The sequence below is a fragment of the Cibotium barometz genome, chromosome 57 (genome assembly GCF_041138505.1).
Source record: "Cibotium barometz isolate CiBa-2024 chromosome 57, ASM4113850v1, whole genome shotgun sequence".
Taxonomy (NCBI): Eukaryota; Viridiplantae; Streptophyta; class Polypodiopsida; order Cyatheales; family Cibotiaceae; genus Cibotium; species Cibotium barometz.
The window spans coordinates 1695790-1712661 of NC_141102.1; the positions used below are offsets into that span (position 1 = coordinate 1695790).

At 43.7% G+C, this 16872-nt stretch overlaps 1 protein-coding gene across 14 annotated transcripts in view; it reads left to right on the forward strand.

The window, feature by feature from the left end:
• Window positions 1-16872, forward strand: part of LOC147606314 (dynein regulatory complex protein 10-like) — a 135266-nt gene that overhangs the window by 53105 nt on the left and 65289 nt on the right. For 11 of the 14 annotated variants that reach the window (XM_086791966.1, XM_086791977.1, XM_086791973.1 and 8 more), the window contains 2 exons: window positions 1833-1936; window positions 3031-3087. In XM_086791966.1, coding sequence (XP_086648092.1) covers window positions 1833-1936; window positions 3031-3087 — 161 coding nt within the window. Of the gene's footprint in view, window positions 1-1822; window positions 1937-3030; window positions 3088-16872 lie in introns of all 14 variants that reach the window. The other 3 variants (XM_086791972.1, XM_086791970.1, XM_086791978.1) reach the window with 3 other exon arrangements.

A 16872-nucleotide genomic window follows, 5' to 3' on the forward strand; every position in this document is an offset into this window, starting at 1 on the left:
TAAAATATTGAACTCAGGATGGATGATAGATAAAAAGGTTGGTTTGGTTGATGGAGAGCCCTATGTCTCCTCACTCACCCAGCAAGTACACAAAGCTTTTCTTCAAAGCAATGCGTAATCAAATGGGAAAGGCAGAATTGATCCAAAGGTGTCCATAACACCTAACAAGCTTTAATTTTGTGCTGAGAGAGGACAGACAATGCCCAACTACTTGGCAGCACCCCACAGTATGCCAAGCTTCAATTTTGTGCTGCTCAGGGAGGACAAACAATGCCTAACTACCTGGCAGTAACTCAGAGTATGCCATGAGTGCACCCCCATAGATCAGATGGAGATTAAACGTTGGCATGGAGGATCAAGGACTTGCTAGGTGTGCCCGCTTAGGGTGAGAGAGCCACCTTGTTGGAGTGCCCTGCCTTTGATTCCATCTGCGCATGCTTCCCTCACATCTTGGATCAAGAGAAGGACATCCATGTCTTCCTTTTGTAAGCGAGATGAAGTTACAAGGTATGGTGCATGATGATTATTCATTTTTTTAAGAAGGGAAAAGGATGATTAAAAGCTAATTTGTATTGTTAGGTCGAGAGGGATGAAAGAAAAGAGTTCCACTGGATGAAGGATAGCATGTGAAACACATGTTGACTCTGGATTAGGGTTGCATGATTGGGATGTGTGGTGACTAGAACTTGAGTGGTATCATGTATCCTTACTCCAAATGGAAGCCTCACATTTGTTGTGACAAAAGTTTTTGACCAGCGTGCATGAAAGGTATGTTGAGTGACCCTAAATTTGTTATGTTTCACAGGGCTCCTTAACATACCTTGCTTGTTGTTACCCTCTATATTTTGGAAGAAAGAGGTGATTAGTGTTTTGAGTGATGAGTATAAGCCAACAATTTGCCGCACCTTGAGGAGAAAAAAGCCCATGCATCTTCGATATGTCTAAGGCTTATGAAATTAGAACCTCTTGAAATAAGCACTAATATCTACTTATCTACTTGAGAAGGGAAATACCACTCTTTTATTTAGTGACAACTAACTAAGAGTTGCCTAGTTTGTTTTTTTTAATTTCAATTTATTCAGATTCCAAACAATGCCTGAGTTTATTTTTATATGGTGAGCCAAGGCAATTTACAAGGATGTAAATGATGGAAGGGGCGAGTACTGTCTCAAACATCTCAAACTGGGACTGGATGATAAAAACTTGGAAGCTGGGTCACTCTGGATCGATCAATCATTTCTTCAGATTCATGCTAGTTGAAGCTGGTCGTAGTTGATCTAGTCTAACAACATAGATGCTAAAGAAGGATCAATGTATGCTAGTGTGTTCAGCCAAAGATAGCATGACAGTACTAAATGTACAGATGGTTAATATTGAAAGCAACCACAATTATGAAGTAGGGTGCATCTTGACCTGACACCGTGATTAGTTCATGGTATGGGCACTGAATAGACTGTCTCACACGTTAATGCATGGCCTTTTGCTCTTAAACATGAAGTTGAGCTCAGATTAGTCCCCTTTTCAAATTTCTCTCTCTTGGTTGAGGAGTACGATCAATAATTTGATTGGGTATTCAGATGTTCTGTTTGTAAGTGTTGCATTACAAGCCGCGAGTCATCTTTGGGATACACTTCTTGATTAAATGGATTAGTACAAGAAATAACCTTCTAGATGTTACCCTCTTCTTTTGTATTAGCAACAAACTTCTGTTAAATTCACCATTTAAATTTAACAAAACAGGTTATTGAATTATTGCTTTTTAGTCTTGTTTATTGATCCCAATCAGTTTGGAATCAATAAACAGTTTATTGATCCCAATCAGTTTGGTGTAGAGGAAGAGGAGCTAGTAAACGAGGAAACACTCGAGGCAGAGCAACAACTTGAAACTGAATTCAATATCTTGGAAGAGCACGAATCTAAATCTTTTAATGAGGAGGTACTCAAGATAGCTTACCAGCTTTTTTAATTGCCTTTGATGACCAGTTTTTTCCTCTCCTCTTGCATGGTCTTGCATTAATGTAGTGTTAATCGGGCCCTCTTGCATAGAATCAAATGAAGAAAACGGATTATTAATGATTGCTGAAATCATGTGAAGGGTTTTGAGTGGCCAAAAACAATCCTAATCTTGTTCTGGAATCTTTTTTTTTTCCATGAGGTCTTATTCCATTCCTAGTCACACATGGGAATTTCACCCGGTTACACACACACACACACACACACACACACACACACCATACTAACCCCACACACACACACACACACCATACTAACCCCACACACACCCGAGTACCACAAGGGGGTACCACACTTCCAAATATTGGCCACTTTATAGGCAGTGGACAAGCCGCGGGATGAACCCCACAAGTTAGTCCCTCAGCTGATTGGAGTGAACACCTTGCACAGCTTTGGTAGAACTGGGCGTTGCAAGTTGAGTCACGATCTTTGATGTCCATGGCAACCATCGTCCCTGATGTAGAGCGTGAGCTTGAAGGGCAAGCATTGTAGACTGTTGTCACCGCAGGATCGCCTAAGAGGAAGGTGGAAGCAAGCGCCATGATGATCGAATAATCACGGCCTAAGGAGTGCAAATGGCTGTCTATGTGCCCACCTACACGCGAACACACCCTTAGTATAAGATGTCCCCAAGAGGATTTGAACCCAAGACGTCCCGCAGAAAGTCCAAAGTCTTATCCACTAGGCTACCGCCTTGATTTCAAGAGTTGATAGGGTAAAGATTCCATAACAATCCTAATCTTGTTTTGGAATCTTTATTCTATCTCTTGAAATCAGGACTGCAGATTCGAGTGTTCCTGTAAATCTTTACCCTATTGACTCTTGAAATTAGGACTGCAGATTCCACTGTTGTAAACATTGCATTGCACTGAATGTTTAGAAAAGCCATATGAGTTCTTTGTTAGGGATGTTTTCTCCTCAAAGTCCATTCTATGTGATTAAGACTATGCTTGTGTAGATGTTATTCAATAATTTAGAGAAAAGCTCGAACCTAACAGTGGTTTGTGTTTATTTTAGGAATGTAATCTTGTTGCAAAATGCACAGAATTGAAGACTCTTCTCAAACAACTACAGGTATTGCTCATATCATCATGAGAAACCATGTTCTTGGTCATTCTTGTGAATCCAGTATTTGTCCCGACTCCCGTTGTCGCCGTCTTTAATGCCTAACAAAGAATTGGGATATGAACGGAATGAACTAGAAAACTGAAAGAACTTCACGAACATGAGCATCTTTGCACCACAAACAATCGATTTCTTTTCCATTGCAAAAAAAGGATGTTTATACAACTTTAAGGCTCTTTCACACCCATTTGCATATGGGATAACTCTCTCTCACACATTTCCTCTCTCCTCTCAATTACAACCACGGTTACAGCTCATAAAAGCGGGCACTTGACCCTGCTACAGATACGCTCGTCATAAGAGTTCACCGTCCCAGTGAACAATTATTAGAAAAAAGGTACATATTTGATATTGATGTTTATGAGGGTGTTCTTGTGCCATCAAATTTGTAGGATCACTTATGAGGCAGAGGATAGAAGATAAACCATACTGCCAAATCAGACTCAGAGAGAAAGAAAAGAGTATCCACCACAAGATATAAAGAAAGGGAGGAAGAGAGAGAGAAAGAAAGAAGAAGAAATCCACCACAGGATTTAGAGAGATGTCCACCGCAGGACACAATGGAAGGAAGAGAGAATTCACCGATTGTGTCTTTGTCCTACTGACAAAATATACAGGCCTCATATAAGAGTGTTCCTTACCTTGCTACAATAACATTGCTCCAACAGCATCCTCACCCACACTAGGGTTCAAAAAAAATTCTTTGGTCCAATTAGGAGGCATGACTACTGGCAAAGTGCTCAGAATCTCCTTCACCTGCATAAAGGCCTCTTCCTCCTTGTCTTACCAACTGAAAGGATCCCTTTGGGATGCGTGCTGTAATGGATATAAAGCCTGAGACAAAAGAAAGATGAACTTGGCAAGATATCTTACCTTGTGGGTAAAAGTTAGCAGCTGCTTCACATTTTGAGGAGCTTCCAATAAAAGCAAAGCCTTCACCTTTCAGGATCAGCTTCAATTCCATTCTCTGAAACCACATGACCAAGCAGAGTTACTTTGGCGTGAGCCAAATGACATTTGTCAAGATTAAGCTGTCCACCCAAATCATCCACTCTCTTCAAAGCCAACCTCAACTTCTCACAATGAATCCATCTGCCACTGTATATACAAAAGTCATCAATAAACACTCTGATAAAAGAACCTAAACAAGGCTCAAATACAAAATTCATAAACCTTTGAAAGGTTGCAGGGGCATTTGTTAACCCAGAAGCTGTAACCCTGTAAGCAAAACACTCCCATGGGGTAATAAAGGTGGTCTTCCTCTCTGATCCTCTTGAGCAATTGAGATGTGAAAGTAACCTGAATATCCATCACATACACTATATGTTTCATGCCCACCACACTATCGAGAATCTTATCTTGGAAAGGCAGTGGGTAATGATCTGTTTTGGTTACTGTAATGAGAGGTTTAAAATCAACAGAGACGTTCCATTTACCATTCTTCTTTGGAGTAATTACTATTGGAGAAGCCCATTCTGAATTATCAACTGGATATATAAATCTTGCCTTCAATAGTTTATCCACTTTCTCTCTCAATACTTGCTGTTGTACAACTCCCAATCTTCTCAACCTTTGTACAACTGGCTTAGCCTCTGGCTTCAGCAAAATCTCATGCTGCACTGTAGTCACTCCCCTGACCTGTGTATAAGAAGAAATGAACAGGTCTGGAAATTGCTGCAACATTCTTATATACTCCTTCCCCTCAGCCTTAGTTAGATCCTTAGCCAACATCTTTTGTAACACTCCTCCACCTGGCTGGACTTCAACTTCAGATTTCAGCTCTTTGCCTTCCTCACTACACAGTTGTACATACATACACATAAGATCAGAATCAAGCTCCAACAATTGGACCTCCTCCTATCATCATTTGAACTGACCTCTGTTTCTAAATCCTCTGTAGAGCTGGTTTTCTCCTCTTCTTCTTCAGATGTACTACCCTCTGGAATCAATTCCCTTCCTTCAGCCATGTCATATCTGACTTGCCTCCTCACAGGTTGGTCCAGTCCCAAGATTAGATGTCCTCTCCACGAGTCCTGCCCTACTCTCATGGCAATCACCCATGGCCTCCCTAGAATCAGTGGATATGCTTCAGAATTGGCAGGCATTACATGCACATCTAATTTTGCTTCCAATCCGAGAACATTTACCTGCAGCTTCTTTACAATTCCCAAACATTTGACTTTAGCACTACTTGCCATTCTGACTCTAAACTCAGATGGGGCTCCAACCTTAAGATGTAAAGCCTCCATTGTTTGCAAGTCATTACACAGACTTGGGCACCACTATCAATATAAACTTTGGGAACTCTATGCCTATTAGCTAGGCATCCATAAAACTGGCAAATAATCCTCGTCACCCCACCTATACTATATTAATCTGACCACCCTTCTTCTCTTTCCCAGGGCGTCTTGTGCTGACCAATTTACTCCATGTCTTTCTAAGTCTGGGGCACAATTGCAAAAGCTGGGGCCATGTCGGACTAGGTCCCTTCTGTTGAAGGTCTCTCATCTGATCATACTTTTCCTCATGGACACCCAAAGGAAAATCCTGCATGCCTATGTGTCTCCTGGAATTGTTTTTTTTTCCTATCTTCTTTGGACTGATCCTCCAATGGCTTTCCTTTTTTCCTCGTAGATGGCCTTGGTTCATTCTCTACTTCTGCCCCTCTAGTCCTTTTATTGGCCAAAGTTTATGCTTTTTCATCCACTCCAATCAAATTAACTTTCCCTTGTCTGGGTCCATTTGCTGGCTGCTGCACAACTTGTGGCACTAGCTGATTAGGAATCTGCTCTACTCTCCTGTTATATCGTCTTTCCTCACTCCTAGGTGCCAAGAGATAAACATCCCCTCCCATCCTCCTGGGATAAGGGCATTGAGGAGTTATGTGACCCCTCTCCATACAATTAAAACACTGAATAGTCATGTTTGGGCCTCCTCTTCCCTTGCCTCTCATACCATCTCTATCTACTATCCTAGGGGCATTTCTACCTTCTTGTTGCAACACATGCTAGGTCAGATGATTAATACCTTGCATTAGTTGATCTGTTGCCATCGGAGCTACTGGAGCAGTTGCTTCTGCCCTCCTTTCCCCAGGCATAGCTGGCCTTTCTTCAGTCTGACCTTCCCTTTGCTTCGGAGCCAACCTTTGTAGTTTCCACTCCTCTCTGGCTATTCTCAAGGCCTCTTCAAAGGTTCCAGGTCTCTTCAACTCCACTTTCTCCTTCATATCTGCATGAAGAGACCGTATAAACATATCTTTCTTCAGTAAAATAGGCGGACGCTCAATTCCCAAGGAAGTGTCCCATCTTCGGATCTTCCCCAGAGGCCTTCAAAGTAGTCCACAAATCTATCAAATACATCAAACAGGTTATGCTTCAACTTCTGAATTTCTTGCCAAAGAGCATTAGGGAATTCTCCCTGCTTATAATGCTACACCAGAACTACTTTGATGTCCTCATATGCCTGACCCTGATTCTGCTGTTATCTCCATGTCTGCAGCCACCTTTTGGCATCTCCCTTCAACAACATGGACAACAGTGCTAGCTTATCCTCATCTCTATCCTTCCCAAAGGTGAATGATGCCAGCTCCATCCCCGCCAAAAACTCCTCTAGATAAACACTTCAAACTCTCCAAGATTCAACTCCCTACACCCCAGCTGATAGTCCTCTGACTCTGGAACACCGGTCCCTTCAACTCTACTTGATTGCTAACAATTGCCTATCAAATCTAAACCCCGAAGTTTCCCCTTCGATCCAAGAGACTAAAACCACTATTGAATACCCACGACTGACTCCTATTGGGCCTCCGTTGATCCAGGCTGACTCCCTTCTGACCTGACAGAGTCCTTATCTGACACCTAGACCACTAACAGTACCCAACCTGTCAGACTGACTTCTGACTGGCTCACAATTGTCAGCCTGGGCTTCAAAAGTGTTCAACAAACAAAGAGCCATACCAGGCTGCAATGTCAGCTGACCTATCCTGACACACAACTGTCCCCAGCTGCCTCTATCAGAACCTGCTGACTCAAACGCAAGCGGACTGACACAGTTCAGACTCAACCAAAGTCAGCTCCTCACTCACAATTGTTTTCCCTCAACAAAACTCTATCCAGACAACACCGATAGAACCAAAACAAATGAAGTCATCAAACCCACACAACCAGGCCTTTTGTGAATAGACAAACTAAGGCAAACTCAAATACTTGAGATTCGGGGATTGAACAAACAAAAGAGTAAACTATAAAACCAAAGGATTTCCACACAATTATTCCAAACAAGAATCTTGTATTCTCAACTTCACCAAGGTCAACAACAACAACAAAAGTTACAGCTATACTCTGCAGACTTCCACCAACAGATATTGCAAAGAATTGTTGAGAAAAGCTTGAGCCAGTCCAAGTTCCAACAGTGTTGCTATTTAGAGGTCCTAGGGAACCCACTTCCTACAAGACCCTCTACCAACAGTGCAACTCCCTTGCTCTGGGCAAACCCAATCTCCTCAAAACAAAACCTGCGTTGCCTCCTTCTCACAGACAAAATAGATTCCAAAATAGCAAGATATCACCAAAGCTGCTTCACCACACAAGCACGTCTCTCTCCATGATTCTCCTTCACAACTTTCCCCTCTCTGCAATCCACCCGTGCACCAAAAAAACCTGGTTTTTCAACCATGCAAAATCTCGTCAATTTACTAGAGTCACAACGGCTAGTTTTCATTTTTTAGAAAATGACCACGCAACAGTCCCTAGCTTCTAAGGTTTCCATCCATATTCCACGTTTTATATCTTATTCTTGGGGTCTTGGATAGGCATCTTCTTTGGATATATTTCCTAAGCACGAAAAATCCTATCAACGTATCTTGAGTGCCTCTCAACTCAAGCCCTGTCAAGTCTCTGGGCGAGTGGAATAGCTTGAGCGGCTCTCCCACGAGGCTTAGGATAGGTGGCTCTCTGAGATCTGAGGCAGAGAGCATAGTCCTTTACTGGCTAACTCCCTTAGTGTTAAGATATTGAGCTCAACAAGTGCTGTACAGATTTACCTGATTGGGTGATAGCTTTCGCACCTATGTAAATGGTTGGTCGGTGAGATTATGGGTGATATGCTACCAGTGGTTTACAGGCTCTGTGTGACAGCCACGTTGGTGTACTAGAGTTATGGCATATTTATAGCACCAACTCATGTAGTTGGGTTTACACTATGGACTAACCTTTGTATGCTATAGTAGGAGAATATCTTTTCTTATAGTATTTACTCTTATCTGTTTATGTTATGGTTGTAGAGAAGAGAAGAGAAAATTTAGCCATCCATCTCTCTCGTGTGCTTGTTTACTCTTGTGTGTGTGTTTGCTTTTGCAAGGAGCTCAAGCTCACTCTCTCCCCCACATTTTTCTCATGATATCAGAGCATCGGTTCTCGTAAAGAGCTCAAGAGGCCAGTAAAGGAAGCAGTACACAGGTAAGGGTAATTTCATCTCTTTCCCTCTTTGATTTTGGATCAACACCTCTGGGTAGCTGTGAGAGCTACAAGGGATTTCTTTGTTACCATTGGATTTCAGATATCCAATGCAAATTTTTCACTTTATGTGAAAAAGATAGATAGAGGGATCATGTTGTTAGTTATTTATGTGGATGACTTGATTATCGTTGGTGATAGTGATGTTGACATATACGATGTCAGGATGCTTTTGAATCAGAAGTTTGAGATGAAAGATTTCTGTGAGTTGCGGTATTTTCTTATTATAGTGGTAGTGCGATCATTTTGCAGTTACAAAGGTAAGATGGCTTGGACATGTTGTCCAAGTATGGTATGATAGGCCGTAAGTCTATTTTAGTGCCATTGGAGTAGAACACTAAGCTGTCCGCAAATACAGGTGAGATTTTGGAGGATCCCACTTTGTATAGGCGCATAGTGGGTAACTTGATCTACATGGCTATCACTAGGCTAGATTTGAGCTATGTTGTTGGACTTGTGAGTTTATGTAGGCCCCTAGGAGCTACACTTGGGTGTGGCTAGATGGATTCTCAAATACATGAAGTCCACTATTGATTATGGACTTTCTATAAGGTTAGTGGAGAGATACAACTACATGCATTTTGTAGTTACAGAGCAAGATGGCTTGGACATGTTGTCCAAGTATGGTATTACAGGTTGTAAGCTTATTTCAGTGTCATTGGAGCAAAACACTAAGCTTTCCTCAGATATAAGTGAGCTTTTGGAGGAGGACTCCACTGTGTATAGGTGCATAGTGGGTAGCTTGATCTACATGACTATCACTAGACTAGATTTCAGCTATGTTATTGGACTTGTGAGTCAGTTTATGTAGGTCCCTAGGAAGCTACACTTGGGTATGGCTAGACGGATTCTCAGATACATAAAGTCCACTATTGATTATGGACTTTCTATGAGGCTGGTAGAGAGATACAGCCTTATGGGTATACAGATGCTGATTGGATTGGTAGTCTCAGACAGAGATCTACTTGCGGCTTTATGTTTTCTTTTGGGTGTGCTATTGTGAGTTGGAGCAACAAGAAACAGTCGACAATTGCCTTATTAAGTGCAGAGGCAAAGTACAGGGACATTGCTATGGCAACTTGTGAGGTAGCTCATTTTTAGAAGCTACTTGGTGATGTGGGTGAGCTCGTAGTTAGGGCCGTTGTCATTTATTGTGACAACATGAGTAGCATACAGCTGGCGAGTAACCCAGTCTATCATGCTAGGACGAAGCACATTGAGGTGCATTATCATTTTGTGAGGGAGAAGATTCTAGCAGGTGATGTGGATTTGGTATATGTCAGCACATCGGATCAACTAGCTAATATCTTCTCAAAGGCATTGGGTATAGAGAAGCTCTGCAAGTTTAGGAGCTTACTTGGAGTGCAGTGTGTGGAGTTGAGCTTGAGGGGAAGTGTTGAGATATCTAGCTCCCTAGTGCTGTGGACATTGATGACCCGCTTGGATGATAGCTTTCCGCACTTACGTCACTGGCTGGGTTGGTGAGATTATGGATGATATGCTGCCAATGGTTTCTAGGCTATGTGACAGCCACTTTGCTGTACGAGTCATAGTGTCAACTCATGTAGTCAGGTTCACACTATGGACTGATCTTTGTATTGTATAGTATGAGAGTACTTTCCCTTATAGTATATACTCTTATCTATTTATGTTATGGATAGAAGAAAATTCAGCCATCCATCTCTCTTATGTTCTTGGCTACCCTTGTGTGTGTGTGCGTGTGTGTGTGTGCGCTTGCAAGGAGCTCAAGCTCACCCTCTCCCCCGCATTCTTCTGACTTACAGGATCCTCGGTTGGGAGCTTTCACGCGCCACGACATCCCTCTGGCGGTTTTAGGGTCGGATGAGGGTCCAACTCTCATTTTCTCAGTCGGATGCTGTGGGTGTCTGACCCTCTCCGCATCAGAGGACTTATCCTAGAGGGTCTGGATAAACGCCTCCCATGAGCATGGCCGGCACATCGACCCCCCTCCATTGCAGGTAGCCTGAGACCGGTCCTGGAGACTTTGGCTATGGGAGAGCCGACGCTTGACGCGGATTTAGTGGGAGTGGACGTCGTCCAGCGAAGTGCTTGAGATGCAACCACCTGTAAGAGTTGCCAGCGACGTTGCCTTTGGGACTTCTCCGGCTAATGGGTGCCTCCCGCATCATCGCTTGGGGGGAGTTGCCTTGGTAATAGAGTCAGGGCCCACCCTCCACTATGAGGAGACAGTTGATGGCCAGGCCCTCAGGTTCACAAACTACAAGATAGACTCTATATTCCCCCCCCCCTCCCCTCCCCACTCCATGGTCCCGTGGCACTTGTCAGAGATGGGAGATCGTCAACAACATAGCGACATGGCACATTTAGTAGGCACGATGAAGTGAGACCATTAAGGGAACCCTCACATTGCCAATGGAGTCCATCCGTGCCATATGGATATATATCATTCATACCCTCTACGGCCAGTGGGGGGAAGTTATAGGGAGATTTGGACCACATGCGGAAACGTCAAGAGGCCTTCCTATGCATTTGGGAGCAGGGTCCCTTCCTCTCGGACAATGTAGGAGACCCCACTTGGCACTACATGCCACTGGTTTTCCCCCCCTTCTTGTACGAGGTAGTTTCCTTCCGAGAGCGGCTAGCCATGGAGGGGACTATCCTCCGCCGGATTTTGTCCTCTTTTAGAGGTTCTGTGTCTATATTTCAGCCTACTAGCTGGTTTTTAATATAACTAATAGAAGGATCTTTTATTTGGGAGAAAAAGAAGAGCATTCGTGCCTTAAGAGGATTGGGAAGAGAGATGGCACCGATGTGCCATTGAGATTGAGCAGTTTGCGAGCTTCCCTCTCAGGCGACTATTGTCAAAGAGAAAGAAAGAAAGAAAGAAAAGATATATTAATGTCTATGGAAGGCCAAGTTGGCCTATGAGACAAATTTGTATACAGCAAGTCCATGTCTAGAGTATCTAAACATAACTGAAAATCAAGAGGTAGGAGTAGGCTAGCTCACCTCCCAGCCATGACTAGCATTCACCGATCTCCGGCGAGCTGAGGCTAGGGCTTCTTGCACAATCGTGCAGGCCCCTGGCTAACTCCGGTGTCCTTGGTCCAAGCTAGATTTCAGCGGTGCATTTGCACAATTTTGTCTCTCATAATAACCCAAGCTCTCACTTGTATAGTGATAACTACGCCATAAATAGTTAACTCACTTTGAAAGGCCATTCAGCTTGTTTTATCAATCTAGGAACCCTAGCCAAGTATCATCCTGCTAATTGCTAATCTGCCCCCCCCCCCCCCCCCCTCTTACCCATAGATTAGATCCTTAATCCATAGATTAGTGTCCAAGTACATAATGTTCTTCCCCTCTTCAAACATTTACTCTTAAATAAACGCTAACTCAAGCAGCTCCCGATCCACATAATCTTATATTCAGGGATCAACTTGTTCCTAAGTTGTCTTTCATTGAAATTTATACTCCTCTCAGGTTCATGTGGAACATAGGACAAGTCCTCAACCTCAGAAAATTCCTTAGGGGTAGCAAGGTTATCCTCATTTTCCAACATCTCTTTCAGTTGACTAACGTGAAAGATTGGATGAACTTTCACATTCAGAGACAACTCTAGTCTATAAGCAACCTCACCAATTTTTTTCAAGATCTTGTAAGGTCCAAAGTACCTAGGAGATAACTTCCCAACCTTTCCCGTACCTAACATTCTTGAGTTCTTGGGCACTCTCAAACAAACTAGCATTTCCTCGGTGAACTCCCTCGGTGAACGCTGCCTATCAGCATAAAACTATGCATGATCTGTGATAGCCTCTCGTGCATTGTGACTAGCATTTCCTGCATATCTACTAAGAAATCTCTAGCCACATCAATATGAATACCCTTAAGTTCAGCTGTTACTAGTGATCTAGGTTGGTATCCGAACGTCAACATAAATGGAATGTAACTAGTGGCTACATGCTTAGCACTGTTATAGGCAGACTCGACCAACGGGATGTACATCTCCTAAACTAATGGTCTCTTGGAGATGTATGCACGAAGCATATCTTGCAAAACCTACAAAAGTGATAGTGAGTATGAGTTCCTACGATCCACCCTTTGTGTTTCCTTGAAAAGCCCCATCAAGCTTCTCGTTCCAAGAGATTAGGCTATTGGACTTACGTCCTCTACCCCTAAGGAGGTCCGTGAAAGGTATGGTAACTTGCGAATAATACCTCACTGACTTCTTAAGAAAGACGGTGAATCCAAAGAACCCTTTGAAGTTGCCTTACAGTCTGAGAAATTGGCCAATCCAAAACCTTCTGTATCTGCTCAAGATCTATGCTCATTCCGGTAAGGGCTTTTCATGTATAGGAATCCTTGTGCCATCTATATCTTTTTTTCCTTGGGGAAAGGATGTAACTTAAAGTGCGTACCCATTTGAGAAGCCAAGAGTCAATTGTCTCCTAAGTCTTCTATTTCTGCTCCCTCATACAGGGCTCTAGAGTAAAAGTGGGTGCAACTACTAAACCTGTCCCAACCCTCCTGCTGTCACCAAACCCACCAAAGTTGCTTGCATAACAACAATGGTGTTAGTCAAATTCATAATCTGCTGCTCAAGCAAGGTCATCCTTGCGTCGAAGTCAACCTTAAAGACCAGGTCATTGACTGTCACATCGTCATGTTGATGGCCGTCATCAGGTTGAACATTCTCGTCCATCCCACGATCATTCTGTTCTTCATCAGCCATGTCAAACCCAAGATAATTTGTTGCTGCTCAAGGAAAGCTCGCTGAAGTGTTGCAAAAATCCCGCTTGTCCATGAACACAAGTACCAATGCCGCTCTTGGAAGCTGACCGTGTACATTCAGCCTACTTACTTTTGATTTTTCCCCCCCCCCTAAAAAACTGAAGTGCTTTTCAGTTTTAATATAAAAACTCATGTGCTTTATTGACTTATAGCTTTCCCCTCTTTGTAGCAAAAAGCTATCGCTTAGTTAAATAAGAAAAAACATCTGCTTTTTCCTTATAAAATGATGCTGCATTTTCTCTAGAACTGCCAACCTGTTTTTTTTAAATTATGTGCACTAGCTTTTTCTGCTGCTGTTCTGCACGTTCTGCCTGCTGGGCCACCTGTCAACTGCATTCCCCTGATTCACTTATCCCCTGCTGTGCGCCCCTCTGGTGCCCTTGCACAGGGCGCCATGCTGATGGCTACCCAGGCTGAGCTGCTTGCCTGCCTGCCCAGGCTCTGGCGTGGTTGTGCTGACCTGGCTGGCTGCACTGGCCTGGCTAGTTGGCCTGGCTGGCTGTGCATAGCAGCGGCCTAGGGTGGCTCTCCTTGGCTGCCCTGAGGCTGGCCGTTATGCCAAAGGCCTTAAATGGGTAGTCGCTCTACAGTCCTAACATACATCAGCGATCCACTTCTCTCATCTCCTCTGACACACGACTTCACATGCAAACCTTCATCAAAGTCATGGCAGGGGTACCCCGCGAGTTCCTCATTTCAAGTATGCAGCGGGAAGAAATAACTCAAGTCTCGTGTGCTAGGTTTCTTCATTCTATAAACAGTTTGTTCATAGTCCTGACAGTGTGGTTATTACTGCTAGTTCTCATTTTCCTTTAGCTAACCATGGGAATGAGTGTTCTTGGCACATTTTGAAGTTTGTCATAGGCAGGAGGAAGAAAGCACAATGATGAGAAGCAGGGGCAGAAGCAATAGTGGAAAGTCCAGGTTTTGGATAAATCCTAGACAGCTTTGTCCACCTTCAAGTCCAGTCTCTCGTCTAACTATGGATATTGAAGCCCAGGAAGAAGGATCCTGTCGTTGTTACCGATGGATACCAAAAACACGTGGATCTTTGTCTACACGTCAAGAAAAATTCAAGAAGGCATCATTTGTATATCGCGGTCATAGTTGCCAGGCGTTTCAGAAACGGCAGGTATGAAACGGGTTTCATACGTTTTGAAACGTTTCATAAAAGGTAAGAAACGGGTACAAAAAGGTTTCATACAAAACAGAAAAAACATGTATATTTTTCACTTGAAATATACAAAAGAAAAAACTGTTGACATAACTTATAAGAGACCACATTGAATTCATTTCAATAAAAACAAAATACATGTAAGATATGATGATATCACAAATCACGTGGGTGATCACTGATGACTAAACAAAAATCAAAAGCATCACCACGTGGGTGATGAGTCATGACTCAAAATCCAAGATCAAAATAAATAACATGTCCAAAGTTCAAACTAAATAACATGTCCAAATAAAATGATACTGGCAGCTGCTAGCTACTATGCTCATCCTCATCTGCATCCTCATGCTCATCCTCATCTGCATCTTCTGCCTCTGCAGCCTCACTCTCAAGGTCACTGCCGGTAGCCGAGTCCTCAAAGGCCTCATCCTCTAGAGGTGCAGGTGCACCACTAGTACTAGCCTCTCGAGAAGATCGTGTAGTGTGAGCCGGAGCCATGATCTCCTCATAGAGCATAGAATAGATGTCTCTCTCCTCCTGAGGAATGTCGGGAATCTCCTTGCACTTCATGATATCAATCTTATCTGGACTCACTTGGCGAGGCTCAATGGAAGACTAGTTCTTTTGGCTCGAGGTGCCGAGCTAGAATCACCTGCAACACCACCTGCAACCTCACCACTGGTATCTTCCTCTCTGATACTGCGAGTCCTCTTGGAGACACTTTGACGTGCTTCAGGCTCTCCCAGATTGGGGATATCCTCAAGGGGGATACCTAGCTGCATGGCCTTCCAAGCCTTGAGGCTATCATAGATTTCTTGTGGCACATGCTTACATGGCCCAATGCCGAAACCCTTTGTTTGTGACAAATGTGCCTTCAACCTGGCGACACTGCCATGGTGCTTATCAGCACAAAAGTTGCATTTCCACTTTCCGGAGCCTGAGCCACCATATCTAGACTCGAAGGTGACATTGTTCCAAAGAGAATCACCTGTTCGAGGCATCCTACAAGGCGGGGATAAATGCAGATTGTTGGCCCTCCAAGTGCGACACATAACATAAACTAATCTCAATAGAGCAAGGGTGGACCGTGGAAGATATGCCATAAATATTGATGGAAGAGAAAAAAGTGTGCTGCTTTGTGAGTTGTGCAGAGAAAACCAACTTAAAGCAAAACATGACATTACCCCTTTGGAAGACCTCCACAAGGCCCAAGGACACCAAGGAGCAAGGGGCCGACACAAGCGATGGAAGGAATCGAAGGATGGCACACAAATCGGCAAACTCACAGGCGGCCGCCACTGGGAAGCGTGAATGAACTGCGCCGTACGATTCACGAAAGGAAACGTTTTTTAAGGTTTTTAAAAACTGCATGATGTATGAAACGCGTTTCATACTGTACGAAACATTTCGAAACGTTTCGTACGTTTTGAAACTGTATGAAACGTGTTTCTATGCAACACTGATCGCGGTGTTGAGGACTGTCCGAAAGTTGATTTGAGAAGTTCAACAAGAAAGATCCAACATTGTGAGTGCTTGTCCAGAAGCAATGATACGTCAACAAGATAATTAGGAGGGAATGTCACGTGCACACCTGTTGTACTAGAGTGCCACGTGGACAACTTGCATAGTCAGTACACTTAGGACACCCTTTTGATTGGCCAAGGGCATGTTGTGCCCTAGTCCAGGGACAAGGCGCCAGACATCATCTAGGTCATTAGGGTTGAGTCATGTCGTGCCTGTTGGCACAAGTCATGTGTTACCCTCTTTGCAAGATGTGATGTTTGTACAAGGCCTAGTGGACACTTAATAGACCTATGGTCGACATCCAAGTCAAGTTTCAAGTCATTGTCCAAGTCCTGGGCAATTGTGTCAAGCCATGTGTGAAAGCCAGATTGTCCTATGGTCACTAGCAATGGGGCCATGGTGTTGTGACAGCCAATGAGCACCCTAGTGTGCAAGGACCAAAAAGGGGCATGGACAAGGGGCCTAAAGGGTGCCCATCTGAATGGGGGAAAAGGTATCGATTATCATGGAAAAGCCATAGGCATCCAGAGGCAAGCAAGGAGAGCTAACACACTCCATAAGGGAGGGCTGGCAGATCAACCTCAATCAGGGCGCCATCAAGGAGCAAAACACACAGCTCTAGCCGGCCAGAAGAGCAAAAACGAAGCCCTCTTTCAGGGGCAGCTAATGCACAGCAGGGGCAGCTTGTAGCGGAGCAAACGCACCTCTAAAATGCGCCTAAACTAAAGGCATCAGGGGCGGCCAGCAAGG